The following is a 23,694-nucleotide window of genomic DNA, read 5'->3' as shown; positions in this document are numbered from 1 at the left end:
ACATCATAACACAGGTCTGTGTAGTGGACAGACACATTGCTCCTCTGCCTCCTCTACTAGTCAGTGTATCCTCTCTGCTCGTATTCAGTTCACCCTCTCTGCTCTTTAACGTATTCAGTTCATCCTCTCTGCTCTTTAACGTATTCAGTTCATGCTCTCTGCTCTTTAACGTATTCAGTTCATCCTCTCTGCTCTAACGTATTCAGTTCATCCTCTCTGACCTTTAACCTATTCAGTTCATCCTCTCTGACCTTTAACCTATTCAGTTCATCATCTCTGCTCTTTAACGTATTCAGTTCATCCTCTCTGCTCTTTAACGTATTCAGTTCACCCTCTCTGCTCTTTAATGTATTCAGTTCATCCTCTCTGCTCTTTAACCTATTCAGTTCATCCTCTCTGCTCTTTAACGTATTCAGTTCATCCTCTCTGACCTTTAACGTATTCAGTTCATCCTCTCTGCTCTTTAACCTATTCAGTTCATCCTCTCTGCTCTTTAACGTATTCAGTTCATCCTCTCTGCTCTTTAACGTATTCAGTTCATCCTCTCTGCTCTTTAACGTATTCAGTTCATCCTCTCTGCTCTTTAACCTATTCAGTTCATCCTCTCTGCTCTTTAACGTATTCAGTTCATCCTCTCTGCTCTTTAACGTATTCAGTTCATCCTCTCTGCTCTTTAACGTATTCAGTTCATCCTCTCTGCTCTTTAACGTATTCAGTTCATCCTCTCTGCTCTTTAACGTATTCAGTTCACCCTCTCTGCTCTTTAACGTATTCAGTTCATCCTCTCTGCTCTTTAACGTATTCAGTTCATCCTCTCTGCTCTTTAACGTATTCAGTTCATCCTCTCTGACCTTTAACCTATTCAGTTCATCCTCTCTGCTCTTTAACGTATTCAGTTCATCCTCTCTGACCTTTAACGTATTCAGTTCATCCTCTCTGACCTTTAACGTATTCAGTTCATCCTCTCTGCTCTTTAACGTATTCAGTTCACCCTCTCTGCTCTTTAACGTATTCAGTTCATCCTCTCTGCTCTTTAACGTATTCAGTTCATCCTCTCTGCTCTTTAACGTATTCAGTTCACCCTCTCTGCTCTTTAACGTATTCAGTTCATCCTCTCTGCTCTTTAACGTATTCAGTTCACCCTCTCTGCTCTTTAACGTATTCAGTTCACCCTCTCTGACGTTTAACCTATTCAGTTCATCCTCTCTGCTCTTTAACGTATTCAGTTCATCCTCTCTGACCTTTAACGTATTCAGTTCATCCTCTCTGACCTTTAACGTATTCAGTTCATCCTCTCTGCTCTTTAACGTATTCAGTTCATCCTCTCTGCTCTTTAACGTATTCAGTTCATCCTCTCTGACCTTTAACCTATTCAGTTCATCCTCTCTGCTCTTTAACGTATTCAGTTCATCCTCTCTGACCTTTAACGTATTCAGTTCATCCTCTCTGCTCTTTAACGTATTCAGTTCATCCTCTCTGCTCTTTAACCTATTCAGTTCATCCTCTCTGCTCTTTAACGTATTCAGTTCATCCTCTCTGCTCTTTAACGTATTCAGTTCATCCTCTCTGCTCTTTAACGTATTCAGTTCATCCTCTCTGCTCTTTAACGTATTCAGTTCATCCTCTCTGCTCTAACGTATTCAGTTCATCCTCTCTGCTCTTTAACGTATTCAGTTCATCCTCTCTGCTCTTTAACGTATTCAGTTCATCCTCTCTGCTCTTTAACGTATTCAGTTCATCCTCTCTGCTCTTTAACGTATTCAGTTCATCCTCTCTGACCTTTAACCTATTCAGTTCATCCTCTCTGCTCTTTAACCTATTCAGTTCATCCTCTCTGCTCTTTAACCTATTCAGTTCATCCTCTCTGCTCTTTAACGTATTCAGTTCATCCTCTCTGACCTTTAACCTATTCAGTTCATCCTCTCTGCTCTTTAACCTATTCAGTTCATCCTCTCTGCTCTTTAACGTATTCAGTTCATCCTCTCTGCTCTAACGTATTCAGTTCATCCTCTCTGACCTTTAACCTATTCAGTTCATCCTCTCTGCTCTTTAACGTATTCAGTTCATCCTCTCTGCTCTTTAACGTATTCAGTTCATCCTCTCTGCTCTTTAACGTATTCAGTTCATCCTCTCTGCTCTTTAACGTATTCAGTTCATCCTCTCTGCTCTTTAACCTATTCAGTTCATCCTCTCTGACCTTTAACCTATTCAGTTCATCCTCTCTGACCTTTAACCTATTCAGTTCATCCTCTCTGACCTTTAACCTATTCAGTTCATCCTCTCTGCTCTTTAACGTATTCAGTTCATCCTCTCTGCTCTTTAACGTATTCAGTTCATCCTCTCTGCTCTTTAACCTATTCAGTTCATCCTCTCTGACCTTTAACCTATTCAGTTCATCCTCTCTGACCTTTAACCTATTCAGTTCATCCTCTCTGACCTTTAACCTATTCAGTTCATCCTCTCTGCTCTTTAACCTATTCAGTTCATCCTCTCTGACCTTTAACCTATTCAGTTCATCCTCTCTGCTCTTTAACGTATTCAGTTCATCCTCTCTGACCTTTAACCTATTCAGTTCATCCTCTCTGACCTTTAACGTATTCAGTTCATCCTCTCTGCTCTAACGTATTCAGTTCATCCTCTCTGCTCTTTAACCTATTCGGTTCATCCTCTCTGACCTTTAACCTATTCAGTTCATCCTCTCTGCTCTTTAACGTATTCAGCTCATCCTCTCTGCTCTAACGTATTCAGTTCATCCTCTCTGCTCTTTAACGTATTCAGTTCATCCTCTCTGCTCTTTAACGTATTCAGTTCATCCTCTCTGCTCTAACGTATTCAGTTCATCCTCTCTGCTCTAACGTATTCAGTTCATCCTCTCTGCTCTAACGTATTCAGTTCATCCTCTCTGCTCTTTAACCTATTCAGTTCATCCTCTCTGCTCTTTAACCTATTCAGTTCATCCTCTCTGACCTTTAACCTATTCCGTTCATCCTCTCTGCTCTAACGTATTCAGTTCATCCTCTCTGCTCTTTAACGTATTTAGTTCATCCTCTCTGCTCTAACGTATTCAGTTCATCCTCTCTGCTCTTTAACCTATTCAGTTCATCCTCTCTGCTCTTTAACGTATTCAGTCCATCCTCTCTGACCTTTAACGTATTCAGTTCATCCTCTCTGCTCTTTAACGTATTCAGTTCATCCTCTCTGCTCTTTAACGTATTCAGTTCATCCTCTCTGCTCTTTAACGTATTCAGTTCATCCTCTCTGACCTTTAACCTATTCAGTTCATCCTCTCTGCTCTTTAACGTATTCAGTTCATCCTCTCTGCTCTTTAACCTATTCAGTTCATCCTCTCTGACCTTTAACCTATTCAGTTAATCCTCTCTGCTCTAACGTATTCAGTTCATCCTCTCTGACCTTTAACCTATTCAGTTCATCCTCTCTGCTCTTTAACGTATTCAGTTCATCCTCTCTGCTCTTTAACGTATTCAGTTCATCCTCTCTGCTCTTTAACGTATTCAGTTCATCCTCTCTGACCTTTAACCTATTCAGTTCATCCTCTCTGCTCTTTAACCTATTCAGTTCATCCTCTCTGCTCTTTAACGTATTCAGTTCATCCTCTCTGCTCTTTAACGTATTCAGTTCATCCTCTCTGCTCTTTAACGTATTCAGTTCATCCTCTCTGCTCTTTAACGTATTCAGTTCATCCTCTCTGACCTTTAACGTATTCAGTTCATCCTCTCTGCTCTTTAACGTATTCAGTTCATCCTCTCTGCTCTTTAACGTATTCAGTTCATCCTCTCTGACCTTTAACCTATTCAGTTCATCCTCTCTGCTCTTTAACCTATTCAGTTCATCCTCTCTGCTCTTTAACCTATTCAGTTCATCCTCTCTGACCTTTAACCTATTCCGTTCATCCTCTCTGCTCTAACGTATTCAGTTCATCCTCTCTGCTCTTTAACGTATTTAGTTCATCCTCTCTGCTCTAACGTATTCAGTTCATCCTCTCTGCTCTTTAACCTATTCAGTTCATCCTCTCTGCTCTTTAACGTATTCAGTCCATCCTCTCTGACCTTTAACGTATTCAGTTCATCCTCTCTGCTCTTTAACGTATTCAGTTCATCCTCTCTGCTCTTTAACGTATTCAGTTCATCCTCTCTGCTCTTTAACGTATTCAGTTCATCCTCTCTGACCTTTAACCTATTCAGTTCATCCTCTCTGCTCTTTAACGTATTCAGTTCATCCTCTCTGCTCTTTAACCTATTCAGTTCATCCTCTCTGACCTTTAACCTATTCAGTTAATCCTCTCTGCTCTAACGTATTCAGTTCATCCTCTCTGACCTTTAACCTATTCAGTTCATCCTCTCTGCTCTTTAACGTATTCAGTTCATCCTCTCTGCTCTTTAACGTATTCAGTTCATCCTCTCTGCTCTTTAACGTATTCAGTTCATCCTCTCTGCTCTTTAACGTATTCAGTTCATCCTCTCTGCTCTTTAACGTATTCAGTTCATCCTCTCTGCTCGTAGTCAGTTCATCCTCTCTGCTCTTTAACGTATTCAGTTCATCCTCTCTGACCTTTAACGTATTCAGTTCATCCTCTCTGCTCTTTAACGTATTCAGTTCATCCTCTCTGCTCTTTAACGTATTCAGTTCATCCTCTCTGACCTTTAACCTATTCAGTTCATCATCTCTGCTCTTTAACGTATTCAGTTCATCCTCTCTGCTCTTTAACGTATTCAGTTCATCCTCTCTGCTCTTTAACGTATTCAGTTCATCCTCTCTGCTCTTTAACGTATTCAGTTCATCCTCTCTGCTCTTTAACGTATTCAGTTCATCCTCTCTTTTCGTAGTCAGTTCATCCTCTCTGCTCTTTAACCTATTCAGTTCATCCTCTCTGCTCTTTAACGTATTCAGTTCATCCTCTCTGCTCTTTAACGTATTCAGTTCATCCTCTCTGCTCTTTAACGTATTCAGTTCATCCTCTCTGCTCTTTAACGTATTCAGTTCATCCTCTCTGACCTTTAACGTATTCAGTTCATCCTCTCTGCTCTTTAACGTATTCAGTTCATCCTCTCTGCTCTTTAACGTATTCAGTTCATCCTCTCTGACCTTTAACGTATTCAGTTCATCCTCTCTGCTCTTTAACGTATTCAGTTCATCCTCTCTGACCTTTAACCTATTCAGTTCATCCTCTCTGCTCTTTAACGTATTCAGTTCATCCTCTCTGCTCTTTAACGTATTCAGTTCATCCTCTCTGCTCTTTAACGTATTCAGTTCATCCTCTCTGACCTTTAACGTATTCAGTTCATCCTCTCTGCTCTTTAACGTATTCAGTTCATCCTCTCTGACCTTTAACCTATTCAGTTCATCCTCTCTGCTCTTTAACGTATTCAGTTCATCCTCTCTGACCTTTAACCTATTCAGTTCATCCTCTCTGACCTTTAACCTATTCAGTTCATCCTCTCTGCTCTTTAACCTATTCAGTTCATCCTCTCTGACCTTTAACCTATTCAGTTCATCCTCTCTGCTCTTTAACCTATTCAGTTCATCCTCTCTGACCTTTAACGTATTCAGTTCATCCTCTCTGCTCTAACGTATTCAGTTCATCCTCTCTGCTCTTTAACGTATTCAGTTCATCCTCTCTGCTCTTTAACGTATTCAGTTCATCCTCTCTGACCTTTAACCTATTCAGTTCATCCTCTCTGCTCTTTAACCTATTCAGTTCATCCTCTCTGCTCTTTAACCTATTCAGTTCATCCTCTCTGACCTTTAACCTATTCAGTTCATCCTCTCTGCTCTTTAACCTATTCAGTTCATCCTCTCTGCTCTAACGTATTCAGTTCATCCTCTCTGCTCTTTAACGTATTCAGTTCATCCTCTCTGCTCTTTAACGTATTCAGTTCATCCTCTCTGCTCTTTAACCTATTCAGTTCATCCTCTCTGCTCTTTAACGTATTCAGTTCATCCTCTCTGCTCTTTAACGTATTCAGTTCATCCTCTCTGCTCTTTAACGTATTCAGTTCATCCTCTCTGCTCTTTAACCTATTCAGTTCATCCTCTCTGCTCTTTAACGTATTCAGTTCATCCTCTCTGACCTTTAACCTATTCAGAGAAGATTAGCTGGTGGGGGTTGTGAGAAAAGCTCAGGAAAAAAAGTGTGAATTTTACAACATCCAGTGACATCGACAGCTCCTGTGAGAGAAAATAACACGGTTTCAATTACATTTGAAGAACATGGAGGTAAATCTCTCTAACGCTGTAGCCTCACTAGACAGGCCCATTGAAAGCTATGTAGGTTACTGACAGGGATATTTGAATGGGTAGGTAAATCTGGAATGGAACCATAGTGACGTCATCCTCAGTGAGCTCTACTGGGCTGGTGTGGCCTTATGATGCCACATCATACACGGCTGGAGTACTACTATGATGTCATAAATGGCTGGAGTGCTACTATGACATCATAAAAGGCTTTAGTTACACCGAGACACCATACAGGGCTGTAGTTACACCGAGACACCATACAGGGCTGCAGTTACACCGTGACACCATACAGGGCTGCAGTTATACCGTGACACCATACAGGGCTGTAGTTATACCGTGACACCATACAGGGCTGTAGTTATACCGTGACACCATACAGGGCTGTAGTTATACCGTGACACCATACAGAGCTGTAGTTACAACGTGACACCATACAGGGCTGCAGTTATACCGTGACACCATACAGGGCTGTAGTTATACCGTGACATCATACAGGGCTGTAGTTATACCATGACATCATACAGGGCTGTAGTTATACCGTGACATCATACAGGGCTGTAGTTATACCGTGACATCATACAGGGCAAGGAAAGGTCCAGTATACTCTGTCTGTATTTCTATCCCTTCCCCTGCTCTTTTTTGTCTGTTGTCTGTTTTGTCTCTCCTTCTTCATGTCCGTCTCTCGATCTCTGCCCGGTCAGGACAGGTACAGCTTGTCTTACCTGCCACCCTCTCATCCGACTCCCGGTTCCCGTCGTCAGAGTAACGGGCGAAGTCCAGAGAGTCCAACGTGCTGATGCTGCCCGCTCGGTCTGTCAGGAGAAAGGCACAGAGAAAGCAATCAAATCATTCAGCCCATTCATATAGTGATCATTACAGTATTCACCACATCACCCTGGCTATAAACAACAGCTTGGGAGAAATCACAACAGACAACATAACACTATATGTGGAGAGTGGACAGGAGAGGACATGGTAGTAGACAACACCTAAACAGGTTTGTTTTCTGGGTTATACATCGTCCTGAGGGGTTTCCTACCAAGCAGGGTTGAGGAATTAGCGAGGTACAGTGGGGCAAAAAAGTATTTAGTCAGCCACCAATTGTGCAAGTTCTCCCACTTAAAAAGATGAGAGGCCTGTAATTTTCATCATAGGTACACTTCAACTATGACAGACAAAATGAGATAATTTTTTTTTTTTTTATGAATTTATTTGGAAATTATGGTGGAAAATAAGTATTTGGTCAATAACAAAAGTTTCTCAATACTTTGTTATATACCCTTTGTTGGCAATGACAGAGGTCAAACGTTTTCTGTAAGTCTTCACAAGGTTTTCACACACTGTTGCTGGCATTTTGGCCCATTCCTCCATGCAGATCTCCTTTAGAGCAGTGATGTTTGGGGCTGTTGCTGGGCAACACGGACTTTCAACTCCCTCCAAAGATTTTCTATGGGGTTAAAAATCTGGAGTCTGGCTAGGCCACTCCAGGACCTTGAAATGCTTCTTTGTGTCAAGAAGCAGTGCGGCTTGGCAGGGTCGTGTTTCGGAGGACGAATGACTTTCGACCTTCGCCACTCCAGAGTCCGTTAGGGAGTTGCAGTGATGGGACAAGACTAACTACCAATTGGATATCACAAAAATTAGTAGAAAAGCAGGGTTCAAAAATTTAATTAAAAAAAATACACATTAGTGAATACACATTAGACGTAGTAAAATGTATAGATTTGCAAGAATATTTCCTTTAAAACCGCTTTATTTTCTTTGCACCTCAAGACAAAAAAATTCAGGAAATAAGCATTAAACCTGAAAAAGCGGCAATAGTACCATTTGTCCATTTTGAGACGCCGTAGCCGGTATACACTTCCTCAAAATAGTCTGAATTCATCCAAGATAATTCAAGAACTCTGTCATTAATTTTGACATTTTTGTAGAGATCTTAGTGGCACACTTTTACATCTAACTATGATGTTTGGTGCAGTATTTCTCAAGTGAAAACATGTACATGAGGACCAGTCATTTCTCGTTGAATGACAACAGACATTTCACGGAAGAATTCCTAATGTTGACCAATCGCCGACAAGGGTGGAGTAGACTTTGGCTACCGGCTTCCTTCGAGAGAAAAAAATCTTGTGTGCCCGAACAGCCCAAAAAAAGCCTTGCTGAAGTCCAAAACGAACAACAACGTCAAACCGGATGTGATGCTACAGTAATGAATGTGAGTCACATGGTCAGATCTGTGGCCACACAAAGCACACACACTCAGTCCTGTGACTGCCAAGGGAGGGTGTGTGAGAGTGTGTCACTGCCAACTTGTTTGGAACTCTGTATGTGTGTGTGTGTGTGTGTGTGTGTGTGTGCGCGCGCTCAGGTCTGTGCCCGTGGCTTATATTGTCCTCTCTTGTGTTTGAAAACCGACAGCCTGAGGTTTCATATGGCCCCATCTTTCCAGTGTGCTCCCTCCCAATCAATGAGCGCAGTACGTTGTGGGACTCTAATTGCAACAACATTCTCAGTGTCTATTTGGCTGGGGGGTGTTGAGGACACTCTGGTGCTTCAGACAGATCTCAGAATGTCTGGAATCTGTAGGGGATGACAGGATCTTTCACAAAGGAAAGGAGAGAGAGACAGTGAGAGAGGGGAGTGAGAGCGAGAGGCACAACAAGTGTCTGACTGTCATCTCCACAGTGACCGTACGTACATATCCCAACCAGAAGCCATGGATTACAGGCAACATCCGCTCCGAGCCAAAGGCTAGATGCTCCTTATAGGACACATCACTGCACTCGATACGCTTCTGTAAACTGATCATCTCTGTATACCCGTCACAAGACCCACTGGTTGTTGCTCATTTATAAAACCCTCTTAGGCCTCACTCCCCCTATCTGAGATATCTACTGCAGCCCTCATCCTCCACATACCAAACACCCAGTCACATTCTGTTAAAGATCCCCAAAGCACACACATCCATGCAGCTAGCGACTGGAACGAGCTGCAACAAACACTCAAACTGGACAGTTTTATCTCAATCTCTTCATTCAAAGACCTTATCAGGGACACTCTTACTGACAGTTGTGGCTGCTTTGCGTAATGTATTGTTGTCTCTACCTTCTTGCCCTTTGTGCTGTTTTCTATGCCCAACAATGTTTGTACACTTTTGTGCTGCTGCCATGTTGTTGTCATGTGCTGCTGCCATGTTGTCATGTGCTGCTGCCATGTTGTTGTCAAGTGTTGCTACCATGTTGTTGTCATGTGTTGCTACCATGTTGTTGTCATGTGTTGCTGCCATGTTGTTGTCATGTGTTGCTGCCATGCTGTGTTATCGCCTTAGGTCTCTCGTTATGTAGTGTTGTCTCTGGTTGTGATTTGTCCTATATTTTTTGTTTATTTATTATTAATCCTGCAGGAGGCCTTTTGCCTTTTGGTAGGTCATCATTGTAAATAAGAATGTGTTCTTAACTGACTAGTTAAATAAAGGTTAAATAAAAATCTTAACTAAATAGAGCTGCCGCCTTAAAGGAGCGGGAGACTTATAAGAACTACTGCTATGCTCTCAGACGATCCATCAAACAGGAAAAGCACCAATACAGGACAAAGATGGAATCGTACCATACTGGCTGTGACGCTCGTCGGATGTGGCAAGGCTTGAAAAATATTATTGACTAAAGGGAAGCACAGCCACAAGCTTCCCAGTGACACGAGCCTACCAGACGAGCTAAATGCCTTTTATGCTCACTTCGAGCTAAGAAACACTGAAGCACGCATGAGAGCACCAGCTGTTCCAGACAACTGTGTGATCACGCTCTCCGTAGCGGATGTGAGCAAAACCTTTAAAAACAGGTCAACATTCACAAAGCCGCGGGGCCAGGCGGATTACCAGGACGTGTACTGCAAGCATGACCGGACCAACTGGCTAGTGTCTTCACTGACATTTTCAACCTCTCCCTGATTGAAACATGTTGGTATTACAGACTCAAACAGATCACCATAGTGATCTGAAAGTTCTGTAGCACTCGCGTCGGATAGCCATGAAGTGCTTTGAAAGGCTCACATCAACACCATCATGCCGGAAACCGTGGACCCACTCAAATCTGCATACCGCCCAAACAGATCCACAGATGATGCAATCTCTATTGCACTCCACACTGCCCTTTCCCACCTGGACAAAAGGAACACCTATGTGAGAATGCTGTTCAGTGACTACAGCTCAGCGTTCAACACCATTGTGCCCACAAAGCTTATCACTAAGCTAAGGACCCTGAGCCTAAACACCTCCCTCTGCAACTGGATCCTGGACTTCCTGACAGGCCGCACCCAGGTGGTAAGGTAAGGCAGCAACATATCTGCCACGCTGATCCTCAACACTGGGGCTCCTCAGGGGTGCATGCCCCTCCTGTACTCCCTGTTCACCCACAACTGCGTGGCCAAGCACAACTCCAACACCATCATTAAGTTTGCTGATGACACAACAGTGGTAGGCCTGATTACCGACAACGATGAGACAGCCTATTGGGAGGTCAGAGACCTGGCAGTGTGGTGCCAAGACAACAACCTCTCCCTCAATGTGAGAAAGACAAAGGAGATGATTGTGGACTACAGAAAAAAGAGGGCTGGATAGGCCCTCATTAACATCGACGGGACTGAAGTGGAGCAGGTTGAGAGTTAAGTTCCTTGGTGTCCACATCACCAACAAACTATCATGGTCCAAACACACCAAGACAGCTGTGAAGAGGGCAGGACAACACCTTTCCCTCCTCAGGAGACTGAAAAGATTTGGCATGGGTCCCCAGATCCTCAAAAAGTTCTACAGCTGTACCCTCGTGAGCATCCTGACTGGTTGCATCACTGCCTGGTAAGGCAACTGCCCGGCATCTGACCGTAAGGCACTACAGAGGGTAGTGCGTAGGGCCCAGTACATCACTGGGGCCAAGTCTCCTGACATCCAGAAATTCTGTACCAGGCAGTGTCAGAGGAAGGACCTACAAATTGTCAAAGACTCCAGTCATAAACTGTTCTCTCTGCTACCGCATGGGAAGCGGTACCAGAGCGCCAAGTCTAGGACCAAAAGGCTCCTTAACAGCTTCTACCCCCAAGCCATAAGACTGCTGAACAATTAATCAAATGGTCACCCATATTGACCCCCACCGTCCCTTAGCAGAAGTGTAAAAACAATTTGTTGTTTATCATCTATGCATAGTCACTTTACAAATGACCTGGACTCACCTGTATCCCTGCACATGGACTTGGTACCGGTGCCCCCTGTATGTAGCCTCGTTATTGTTATGTACATGGACTTGGTACCGGTGCCCCCTGTATGTAGCCTCGTGATTGTTATGTACATGCACATGGTACCGGTGCCCCCTGTATGTCGCCTCGTTATTGTTATGTACATGGACTTGGTACCGGTGCCCCCTGTATGTCGTAATACGTTATTGTTATGTACATGGACTTGGTACCGGTGCCCCCTGTATGTCGCCTCGTTATTGTTATGCACATGGACTTGGTACCGGTGCCCCCTGTATGTAGTAATACGTTATTGTTATGTACATGGACTTGGTACCGGTGCCCCCTGTATGTAGTAATACGTTATCGTTATGTACATGGACTTGGTACCGGTGCCCCCTGTATGTCGCCTCGTTATGTACATGGACTTGGTGCCCCCTGTATGTCGCCTCGTTGTTATGTACATGGACTTGGTGCCCCCTGTATGTAGCCTCGTTATATACATGGACTTGGTACCGGTGCCCCCTGTATGTAGTAATACGTTATCGTTATGCACATGGACTTGGTACCGGTGCCCCCTGTATGTAGTAATACGTTATCGTTATGCACATGGACTTGGTACCGGTGCCCCCTGTATGTCGCCTCGTCATGTACATGGACTTGGTACCGGTGCCCCCTGTATGTCGCCTCGTTGTTATGTACATGGACTTGGTACCGGTGCCCCCTGTATGTCGCCTCGTTGTTATGTACATGGACTTGGTACCGGTGCCCCCTGTATGTAGTAATACATTATTGTTATGTACATGGACTTGGTACCGGTGCCCCCTGTATGTCGCCTCGTTGTTATGTACATGGACTTGGTACCGGTGCCCCCTGTATGTAGTAATACGTTATCTTTATGCACATGGACTTGGTACCGGTGCCCCCTGTATGTCGCCTCGTCATGTACATGGACTTGGTACCGGTGCCCCCTGTATGTCGCCTCGTTGTTATGTACATGGACTTGGTACCGGTGCCCCCTGTATGTAGTAATACGTTATCGTTATGCACATGGACTTGGTACCGGTGCCCCCTGTATGTAGTAATACATTATTGTTATGTACATGGACTTGGTACCGGTGCCCCCTGTATGTAGTAATACGTTATTGTTATGCACATGGACTTGGTACCGGTGCCCCCTGTATGTAGTAATACGTTATTGTTATGTACATGGACTTGGTACCGGTGCCCCCTGTATGTAGTAATACGTTATTGTTATGTACATGGACTTGGTACCGGTGCCCCCTGTATGTCGCCTCGTTGTTATGTACATGGACTTGGTACCGGTGCCCCCTGTATGTCGCCTCGTTGTTATGTACATGGACTTGGTGCCCCCTGTATGTCGCCTCGTTGTTATGTACATGGACTTGGTGCCACCTGTATGTCGCCTCGTTGTTATGTACATGGACTTGGTGCCCCCTGTATGTCGCCTCGTTGTTATGTACATGGACTTGGTGCCCCCTGTATGTCGCCTCGTTGTTATGTACATGGACTTGGTACCGGTGCCCCCTGTATGTAGCCTCGTTGTTATGTACATGGACTTGGTGCCCCCTGTATGTCGCCTCGTTGTTATGTACATGGACTTGGTACCGGTGCCACCTGTATGTCGCCTCGTTGTTATGTACATGGACTTGGTGCCCCCTGTATGTCGCCTCGTTGTTATGTACTTTTATGTTACTTTTTTGATTATTATTATTTTTTATTTGACTTTATTTAGTAAATATTTCATTAACTCTATTTCTTGAACTGCATTGTTGGTTAAGGGCTTGGAAGTAAACATTTCACAGTAAGTTCTACACCTGTTGTAAACGACACATGAGACAAATAAAATTGGTTTTGATTTGACTGACAGGTAGGGCATTAGGGTGACGATTAGGGAATTTGGGGTATTAATTAATTGTCCTGCAAATAGCCACGGTTATTGTCATAAATTGTCATTTTAATTTAAAAAAAATATATGTTTTGAGCTTGTAATGCATCTTAGAAAAGTCGCTACGAAACACCTAATGAATACAACACAGCTCTGGTGATGCCCAGCTCCAAAACTAATGGTTCTGTCTGCCGGGAACTGTTGGAAATGAAGGTTCTCCTCCCAACCGTGCCCATCTGCTCCTAATATGATTACCAACTCTGCCCAATTCATGTCAAACTTAAAACTGCTTTGGTTAAACTTTATCTACTTGAATATTAAGTTGAATCCCTCCTTCCTCTGAAAATGTATGTTTTAAGACAGTTATTACAATCAGTTCACGATTATTGTCCGTAATTGTCGGTTACATAATTATACAATAATTGTGCCAGTCCTACTGACAGTAAATCAGAGTCAATATTATGATAGATCTATTCTACAGCATGATAGCTGAATTATCAAGTACAGACAGTGCAGGCCTATTGACTGAGATGCACACACACAGAACTGAAACAGGTGGAGCAGACCCAAATGTCCCACAGTGTGATTAAATCAGCCTCTCCCAGCCCTGCAGCAAATCTGTGTCTGTGTGTGCTTTTTTCTTACTGTGTGCATGTTTATGTGTGTTATTTCTTCTAACCTATTAAGTGTGTGTGTGTTATTCTTGCTCTGAGTGAGCAAGTGTGTGCTTGACTGCGTGTTCCTAGCGCCCAAGAAAGCAGGGTAGTAGGCTAGGCCTTGGCTAAGTCTTTTCAACGAACAGAATGGCTAGCTAAAACAGAGCGCTAATGCTAACAGCTTAGTCTCTGATTGAACTGGGCGTTGAGCAAGCAGATTGTAGCGAGATGCTAATCAGCTAGCCACTGAGGAGAAAACAATGAGCTGGGTAGAGAGGGAGAGTGGGCAAGAGGAACATTGTGCAAATGGGTGGAGGGGCTCATCCAGCTCAATGAGCAGCCTAACCTGAGAACTTGTATTAACTCCTGGAATTAGGCCTAAATGTTTAGGCTTCAGCTCAGTGGGCTATGGTGTTGAGTTGTGCAGTGGCCTGCTGCAGCAAGTGAACAGAGCACCATGCTAGCTGCTAAGTCTGTTAAATTAGCAGGGTGGTGGTGACCGAGAGCTAGCCAGATCATAGTGTTAACAGCAACAAGTGACCCTTTTGATGCCTAGCCTATGAGACGGTTTCTTTACTCTGACCGTTTCCTACATGGTTTTCCACGTGGTGCAGGACACCTCTGTTAGGTCTACATGATGTGCCACCAATGGAGCAGCTAATGCACAACGTTAGAACATAATACAACCATTTCTAGATTTTTATGGGCCCTAAAACTCCTCTCTCATTCTAGTTGTTCAGCCTGCTTGAAACCTGGAAAGAGTGAGCAGAGGCGGCAAGGGAAACCCTCCCCTGGGCTGGGTGTAGGCCCCGTTGACCCTAGGGGCAGACCCTCAAGCTGTCCCCCTCTCGGTCTTCTCTCGCCTCCTGTTTATCAGTGAAGTAAACACAATAGAGGACAGGTGGAGTTCCTCTCAGCATCCTGTTCCTAACCATAACACTGTGGGGTGAAATGCTAAGCTGACCATAGATCAGTGTCTCAGAGCAACTTCATCCAAGCCCTCACCCATCCTTAGAGATCAAATTTTTAAAAATCCAATCAAATTGTATTTGTCACATGCTTTGTAAACAGACTAAACAGTGAATAATAACTTACAGGCCCTTCTCAACAATGGAGAGAGAAAAAATAAAATAATAACAACACAAGCAATGCCCCCTGGGATACCTCAGTCCTCCAGCTCCACGGCAACCAGCGAGGCGCCACAGACAGAGGCCATTAGGCTTAGCCATGAGCTGAACAATGTCTGCTATACATAGAGGCTAGTAGGCTATCATGACAAGCATCCTTACGTCCTCCCTCCCAAGACAGCCTAATAAGCACTGATTTCACATGGCTGTACAGGTGCAAGCTGTATAGTGGAACCCCTGCTTTCACCTATCCAGTTGTGTTAGATCGGGAAGGACTAAGTACGGCGAGTGGGAGGCACATAACACAATCATGGAAATGCAGTTTACACAGCTCAGGCTTCTATTCTTATCGTAGCTCTTATCAGTAGAAAGGGATGGAAATAAGGTCACCAGCCTTGATTGTTGCTAAAACAGTACGACACAGAATACAGATCAGAACTAGGAATGCATTCCTGTGTTCATTGGTGCAACATGTCGAAGAACCCATGCCCCTAAGATTTGGGGCAGTTGAATGTTTGGTTTGCTGATGTAGAAGCAGTCCATTTGTGTCAGCATACCATTGTGTTGTGTGTGTGTGTGTGTGTGTGTGTGTGTGTGTGTGTGTGTGTGTGTGTGTGTGTGTGTCAAATCTATTCTAGAAAATGGGGGAAGGGGACTAATACCACAGAAGGAGACAACCATCTTCCTACCCATCTACTCCACTTTCCTCTTCAGCTTTTAGGCATGTAGGCCATGTGAATTATCCTGGTCCCATACACTATGTATTTCTCTTCTATCGTTGTCATGCCGAGGGGACACAGAGAGGAGTTATAATAGAGCGATAGAGACAGTCAGAAACAGCAAGAAACCGCTACAGGCAGCAAGACACCGCTACAGCTACAGACAGCTTGAGAGAGTTGAAGGCAGTAAGAGACAGCTACAGACAGCTTGAGACAGTTGAAGGCAGTAAGAGACAGCTACAGACAGCTTGAGAGAGTTGAAGGCAGTAAGAGACAGCTACAGACAGCAAGAGACCGCGACAGCTAGAGACAGCCAGACAGCTTGAGACAGTTGAAGGCAGTAAGAGACAGCTTGAGAGAGTTGAAGGCAGTAAGAGACAGCTACAGACAGCTTGAGACAGTTGAAGGCAGTAAGAGACAGCTACAGACAGCTTGAGACAGTTGAAGGCAGTAAGAGACAGCTACAGACAGCTTGAGACAGTTGAAGGCAGTAAGAGACAGCTTGAGAGAGTTGAAGGCAGTAAGAGACAGCTAGACTGCTACACAGACAGCTATAGACTGCTACACAGACAGCTACACAGACAGCTACAATGACTTCAGAAATTATTCACACCCCTTGACTTTTTCCACATTTTGTGCTGTTACAGCCTGAATTTAAAATGGATTAAATGTAGTTGTCACTGGCCTACATACAAGAGCCCATAATTTCAAAGTGGATTTTTTTTAATGTTTTATTTTCCCCCACCTTTATTTAACCAGGTCGGCTAGTGGAGAACAAGTTCTCATTTACAACTGCAACCTGGCCAAGATAAAGCAAAACAGTGCAACACAAACAACAACACAGAGTTACACATAAACAAACGTACAGTCAATAACACAATATATATATTTAAATAAGTCTATATACAGTGTGTGCAAATGGCGTGAGGTGGTAAGGCAATAAATAGGCCATAGTAGCGAAGTAATTACAATTTAGCAAATTAACACTGGAGTGATAGATGTGCAGATGATGTGCAAGTAGAAATACTGTTGTGCAAAAGAGCAGAAAAGTAAATAAAAAGCAATATGGGGATGAGGTAGGTAGATTGGATGGGCTATTCACAGATGGACTATGTACAGCTGCAGCGATTGGTAAGCTGCTCAGATAGCTGATGTTTAAAGTTAGTGAGAGAAATATAAGTCTCCAACTTCAGCAAATCTTGCAATTTGTTCCAGTCACTGGCAGCAGAGAACTGGAAGGAAAGGCAGACAAAAGGAGGTGTTGGCTTTGGGGATGACCAGTGAGATATACCTGCTGGAGTGAGTGCTACGGGTGGGTGTTGTTATGGTGACCAGTGAGCTGAGAAAAGGCAGAGCTTTACCTAGCAAAGATGACCTGGAGCCAGTGGGTCTGGCAACGGATATGTAGCAAGGGCCAGCCAATGAGAGCATACAGGTCGCAGTGGTGGGTGGTATATGGGGCTTTGGTGGCAAAACGGATGGCACTGTGATAGACTGCATTCAGTTTGCTGAGTAGAGTTTGAGGCTATTTTGTAAATGACATCGCCGAAGTCTAGGATCGGTAGGATAGTCAGTTTTACGAGGGTATGTTTGGCGGCGTAAGTGAAGGAGGCTTTGTTGCAAAATAGGAAGCAGATTCTAGATGTAATTTTGGATTGGAGATGTTTAATATGAGTCTGGAAGGAGAGTTTACAGTCTAGTCAGACACCTAGGTATTTGTTGTTGTCCTCATATTCTAAGTCAGAGCCATCCAGTGTATTGATGCTAGTCTGGCAGTGAAAAGGTTGAAAAGCATGCATTTAGTTTTAAAAGCATTTAAGAGCAGTTGGAGGCACCGGAAGGAGTGTTGTATGGCATTGAAGCTCGTTTGGAGGTTTGTTAACACAGTGTCTAAAGGGGCAAATGTATACAGAATGGTGTCGTCTACGTAGAGGTGGATCAGAGAATCACCTGCAGCGAGAGCAACATCATTGATATATACAGAGAAAAGAGTCGGCTCGAGAATTGAACCCTGTGGTACCCCATAGAGACTGCCAGAGGTCCGGACAACAGGCCCTCCGATTTGACACACTGAACTCTGTCTGAGAAGTAGTTGGTGAACCAGGCGAGGCAGTCATATGAGAAACCAAGGCTGTTGAGTATGCCGATAAGAATACTGTGATTTACAAAGTCGAAAGCCTTGGCCAGGTTGATGAAGACGGCTGCACAGTACGGTCTTTTATCAATGGCAGTTATGATATTGTTTAGTACCTTGAGCGTGGCCCGTGACCAGCTTGGATTGCACAGCGGAGAAGGTACGGTGGGATTCGAAATGGTCAGTAATCTGTTTATTAACTTGGCTTTCGAAGACTTTAGAAAGGCAGGGCAGGATAGATGTGGGTCTATAACAGTTTGGGTCTAGAGTGTAATCCCCCTTTGAAGAGGGGGATGACCACGGCAGCTTTCCAATCTTTAGGGATCTCGGACGATACGAAAGAGAGGTTGAACAGACTGGTAATAGGGGTTGCAACAATGGCGGCAGATAATTTTAGAAAGAGAGGGAATTTTGTTTGAAATTATTACAAATTAGTTCATGAAAAGCTGAAATGTCTTGAGTCAATAAGTATTCAACCCCTTTGTTATGGCAAACCTAAATAAGTTAAGGAGTAAATATGTACTTAAGAAGTCACATAATAAGATGCATGGATTGTGTGCAATAATGGTGTTTAACATGATTTATGAATGACTGCCTCATCTCTGTACCCCATGCATACAATTATCTGGAAGGTCACTCAGTTGAGCAGTGCATTTCAAACACAGACTTAACCACAAAGACTAAGGATCTTTTCCAATGCCCCAAAGGAAGCATTGAATATCCCTTTGAGCATGGTAAAGTTATTAATTACACTTGACTATAAAGATACAGGCATCCTTCCTAACACAGTTGCTGGAGAAAAAGGAAACCACTCAGGTATTTCACAATGAGGCCAATGATGACTATAAAACAGTTGCAGAGTTTAATGGCTGTGATATGAGAAAACAGAGGATGGATCAACAACATTGTAGTTACTCCACAATACTAACCTAATTGACCGAGTGTAAATAAGGAAGTGTGCATCCTGTTTGCAACAAGGTATTAAAGTAATACTGCAAAAAAACTATTTGTCCTGAAAACAAAGTGTTGTATTGGATTTGCCCCAAACATAACACATTAGAGTACCACTCTCCATATTTTCAAGAATAGTGGTGGCTGCATCATGTTATGGGTATGCTTGTAATCATTCAGGACTGGAGAAGTTTTCAGGATAAAAAAATACATGTAATGGAGCTAAGCACAGGCAATTTCAGTCTGCTTATCACCAGACACTGGGAAATTAAATGACTTTTCAGCAGGTGAATAACCTAAAACACAAGGCCAAATCGACAAAGAAGTTGCTTACAAGAAGACAGTGAATGTTGCTGGGTGGCCAAGTTACAGTGTGGACTTAAATCTGCTTGAAAATCTATGGCACGACCTGTCTAGCAATGATCAAAAACCAATTAGACAGAGCTTGAACATTTTGAAACAAATTTAAAAAATGGGCAAATGTTGCACAATCCAGGTGTGGAAAACTCAGAGACTTACACAGAAAAACTGAATGCTGTAATTGCTACCGAAGGTGCTTCTACAAAGTATTGACTCAGGGGTGTGAATACTTACAGTACCAGTCAAAAGTTTGACACACCTACTCACTCAAGGGTTTTTCTTTATTTGGACTATTTTCTACACAGTAGAATAATAGTGAAGACATCAACACTATGAAATAACACATATGGAACCATGTAGTAACCAAAAAAAGAAGAAAAAAAAGTGTTCAAGTCAAAATATATTTTAGATTCTACAAAATAGACACCCTTTGCCTTTGACAGCTTTGCACACTTGGCATTCTTTCAACCAGCTTCATCTGGAAAACTTTTCCAACAGTCTTTAAGGAGTTCCCACATATGCTGAGCACTTGTTGGCTGCTTTTCCATCACTGTGCGGTCCAACTCATCCAAAACCATCTCAATTGGGTTGAGGTCAGGTGATTGTGGAGGCCAGGTCATCTGATGCAGTACTCCATTACTCACCATCTTGGTCAAATAGCCCTTACACATCATGGAGGTGCGTTGGGTCATTGTCCTGTTGAAAAACAAATGATAGTCCCACTAAGTACAAACCAGATAGGATGGTCGTTCTCGCTGCAGAATGCTGTAGCAGCCATGCTGGTTAAGTGTGCCTTGAATTCTAAATAATCCATCACTGACAGTGTCACCAGCAACGCAGCCCCACACCATCACACCTCCTCCTCCTCCATGCTTCACGGTGGGGTTCAAACCAAAAATCTCAAATTTGGACTCATCAGACTAAAAGACAGATTTCAACCGGTCTAATGTCCATTGCTCGTGTTTCGTAGATCAAGCAAGTCTCTTTTTATTATTGGTGTCCTTTAGTAGTGGTTTCTTTGCAGCAATTCGACCATGAAGGCCTGATTCACGCAATCTCCTCTGAACAGTTGATGTTGAGATGTGTCTGTTACTTGAACTCTGAATCATTTATTTGGGCTGCAATTTCTGAGGCTGGTAACTAATGAACTTATCCTCTGCAGCAGAGGTAACTCTGGGTCTTCCTTTCCTGTGGTGGTCCTCATGAGAGCCAGTTTCATCAGAGCTCGACTGCGCTTGAAACTTTCAAAGTTCTTGAAATGTTCCGTTTTGACTGACCTTCATGTCTTAAAGTAATGACGGACTGTTGTTTCTCTTTGCTTATTTGAGCTGTTTTTGTCATAATATGGACTTGGTTTTTTACCAAATAGGGCTAATGTATTTTCTGTATACCCTCCTTACCTTGTCACAACACAACTGATTGGCTCAAACGCATTAAGGAAAGAAATTCCACAAATTAACTTTTAACAAGGCACACCTGTTAATTGAAATGCAATCCATGTGACTACCTCATGAAGCTGGTTGAGAGAATGCCAAGAGTGTGCAAAGCTGTCATCAAGAATCACAAATATAAAATATTTATTTAACCATTTTTTGGTTACTACATGATTCCATGTGTTATTTCACAGTTTTGATGTCTTCACTAATATTCTACAATGTAGAAAATAGCAAAAATAAATTAAACCTCTTGAATTAGTAGGTGTGTCCAAACCTTTGACTGGTACTGTATGTAAATTTGATATTTCTGTATTTAATTTTTCACTAAATATGCAAAAATGTCTAAAAACATGTTTTTACTTTGCCATTATGTGGTATTGAGTGATGGGTGAAAATGTGTTTTATTTATTTATTTTGAATTTAGTCTATAAAACAAATAAAATGTGGAATGAATCAAGGGGTATGAATAGTTTCTGAAGGCACTGTATAGGCAGATAATGACAGCTACAGGCAGTTAGAGATAGACAGAAGAAAGATAGGCCTAGTTAGTGTTTGAGTAGCCTGTATAGCCATCTTCAGCAGCAGCCTACATGACGCCAAGATGCAAATATCTCAATTACTAGACTGGTATAAAGAAGGTTGTCTGATAGGCCTTTTCAGGTCGCCAGCTAGCTGTTCATAGTCACTACTATTCTGGTTCGTGAACTCCAGGAAATGGAGTGCCAAGCACGTCTCCATTCACATCGACAGGCTGTAGAGGAACGGGTCACAGGCTTCATGGTCCTCTGTGTCTACGTCACTAAGGATTTATCATGGTCCAAACACACCAACACAGTAGTGAAGAGGGCACGACAACGCCTCTACCCCCTCAGGAGGCTGAAATTATTTTGCATGAGCCCTCAGATCCTCAAAGAGTTCAACAGCTGCACAATCAAGAACATGCTGACTGGCTGCATCACCGCTTGGTATGGCAACTGCTTGGCGCTACAGGGTAGTGGGTACAGACCCATACCTCACTGGAGCCAAGCTCCCTACCATCCAGGACCTCTATACCAGGCGGTGTCAGATGAAGGACCAAAAAAAACTGTCAAAGACTCCAGCCACAGACTGTTCTCTTTGCTACCGCAGGGCAAGTGGAACCAACAGGAACCTGAACAGCTTCTACCCCCACGCCATAAGTATTCTAAACAAGACTGCTAGTTAGCAAATCAAATGGCTACCTGGACAGCCTGCATGTACCTTTTTAAGCACAAACTCTCTTGCATTGACTATGCACACACTGGACTCTACCCACACACTGGACACCCCAACACACACACAACATGCACACACATGCATACTGAAGCCACACACACGTTCACACACACTGCTGCTAGTCCCTTTAGCCCTACCTATATGTACAGTACATAACTACCTCAGTTGCCTTGCTCCCCTGCACATCGATGTATTTATTTGTCTTCTACTCCCTATTTACAGCCATGTTATTTTTACTCGTTATTCACCGTGTCACTATTTCTATTCTTAATTAAAATGTTTTGTATTATCTTTAACTCTGCATTGTTGGAAAAGGACCCAGAAGTAAGTATTCCACTGTTAGCTTTCACCTGTTGTCTACGAAGCATGTTTTATTTGATTTGGTTCCATCTGTTCCAAGCCAGCTGGCACCTAGGGGAGAAACTCTTCTCACAGGCTAACACGGGTAGGTGAGATAACTCTGTATGGTTAGTAAATTATCCGTTGTTTCCACTGCTATTGTCTAATCCAGTTAGCTAACGAGAGAGAAAAACAGGTGTCGTATCGAATTTCGTTTATTCTACATAGCCAGAGCAATGTTGGCTGACAAGCACAGTGCCAACATTGTTTCCCCATTGAATAACAGGCTGTCTGCTAACTAGCTAGCACATAAAGCCATCTAAATTATAATTAATTTAGGTTATACATGAGCAAATAGCTATTTACTTACTTAGCGGTCCACCTGGCCCCAGTCCTTGGTCTTTACAAGCTGGTGGAGTGCCGCTTTGCCTCTCGAAATTGCCCGGGTTGGAGAAATAGTCCCGCAACCGGGGAAGCTCCCTCCCTGACTCCAACAATTCGGTATGAAATTCAAGAGCGGTGAGGATGTATTGATCCCGTATTAGTTGAGCAGCAATCACATCTACAGATACCCGAGTCTCTGCCAAGCCGCTTGGCATTGCTGCGGCTGCTACCGAGATGCCTTCCACACTTGGGCTGGTCCGGGTGCTGGACAGCAGAAGGGCCGGGGGCTCGGCGTCCGCCTGCGGGGAGAAGGGGTTGTTGGACGGGAGCCCTGGCGCTCCATCGCTAAGGCTCCTTTCGGCATCAACCCCGTCCTCTGCTCTCTGCTCTGCCTCATCTTCAGAATCGCTCAGATTAAACGGGTTGACGCTATCCGCCGCCATTTTTCTAATATGAAGATTTAACCTGTTTCTAGCTAGCTAGAAAGCCATCCGTCCAGGAAGAGGGGTCCAATTTTAAGCTATCTGCCCGTCTTTCCCCGATCAGCTGAAAGGGGTTGAATGCAGGGAAGGGTTTGGTTGAATGTCATTCCAGCGCCCGCCTCTGCCATTGAATAGTGGGATTAGATTGGATACGGGAGAGGTTAGGAAGAAACTACGAGAAGGGTGGGCGGCAATTCGGGGCGTTCCTGCATGTGGTCATTTCTGCGTCTGCAGGAACACCTCGTTATACTTGCATTGAACCCTCATTATGAAAACATTTTATTTAACCTTTATTTAACTTGGCAAGTCAGTTGAGAACAAATTCTTATTTTATATTGATGGTATACCCCGGCTAAACCCTCCCCTAATAATTTAAAGCTGCAATATGTCACTTTTTGGGTGACCCGATCAAATTCACATAGGAATTTGAGTTATCGATCAGTCATTCTCATTGAAAGTAAGTCTAAG

General features: G+C 43.4%; 1 protein-coding gene across 6 annotated transcripts in view; it reads right to left on the bottom strand.

Annotated features, from left to right (window-relative positions):
- The window catches only part of LOC110489591 (RAB11-binding protein RELCH homolog), a 77,426-nt gene extending 54,057 nt beyond the window's left edge, over positions 1-23,369 (bottom strand). For 3 of the 6 annotated variants that reach the window (XM_036943713.1, XM_036943715.1, XM_036943717.1), the window contains exons 1-2: positions 22,731-23,368; positions 6,978-7,067 (exon numbers count right to left, since the gene is read on the bottom strand). In XM_036943713.1, coding sequence (XP_036799608.1) covers positions 6,978-7,067; positions 22,731-23,187 — 547 coding nt within the window. In that variant the 5' untranslated portion in view covers positions 23,188-23,368. Of the gene's footprint in view, positions 1-6,977; positions 7,068-22,730 lie in introns of all 6 variants that reach the window. The other 3 variants (XM_036943714.1, XM_036943716.1, XR_005036042.1) reach the window with 2 other exon arrangements.
- Between the last annotated feature and the right edge of the window lie 325 nt (positions 23,370-23,694).

Source organism: Oncorhynchus mykiss, chromosome 15 (assembly GCF_013265735.2).
Source record: "Oncorhynchus mykiss isolate Arlee chromosome 15, USDA_OmykA_1.1, whole genome shotgun sequence".
Taxonomy (NCBI): domain Eukaryota; kingdom Metazoa; phylum Chordata; class Actinopteri; order Salmoniformes; family Salmonidae; genus Oncorhynchus; species Oncorhynchus mykiss.
Note: the sequence above shows the minus strand (reverse complement) of the source record. Positions and strands in the feature narration are given on the sequence as shown.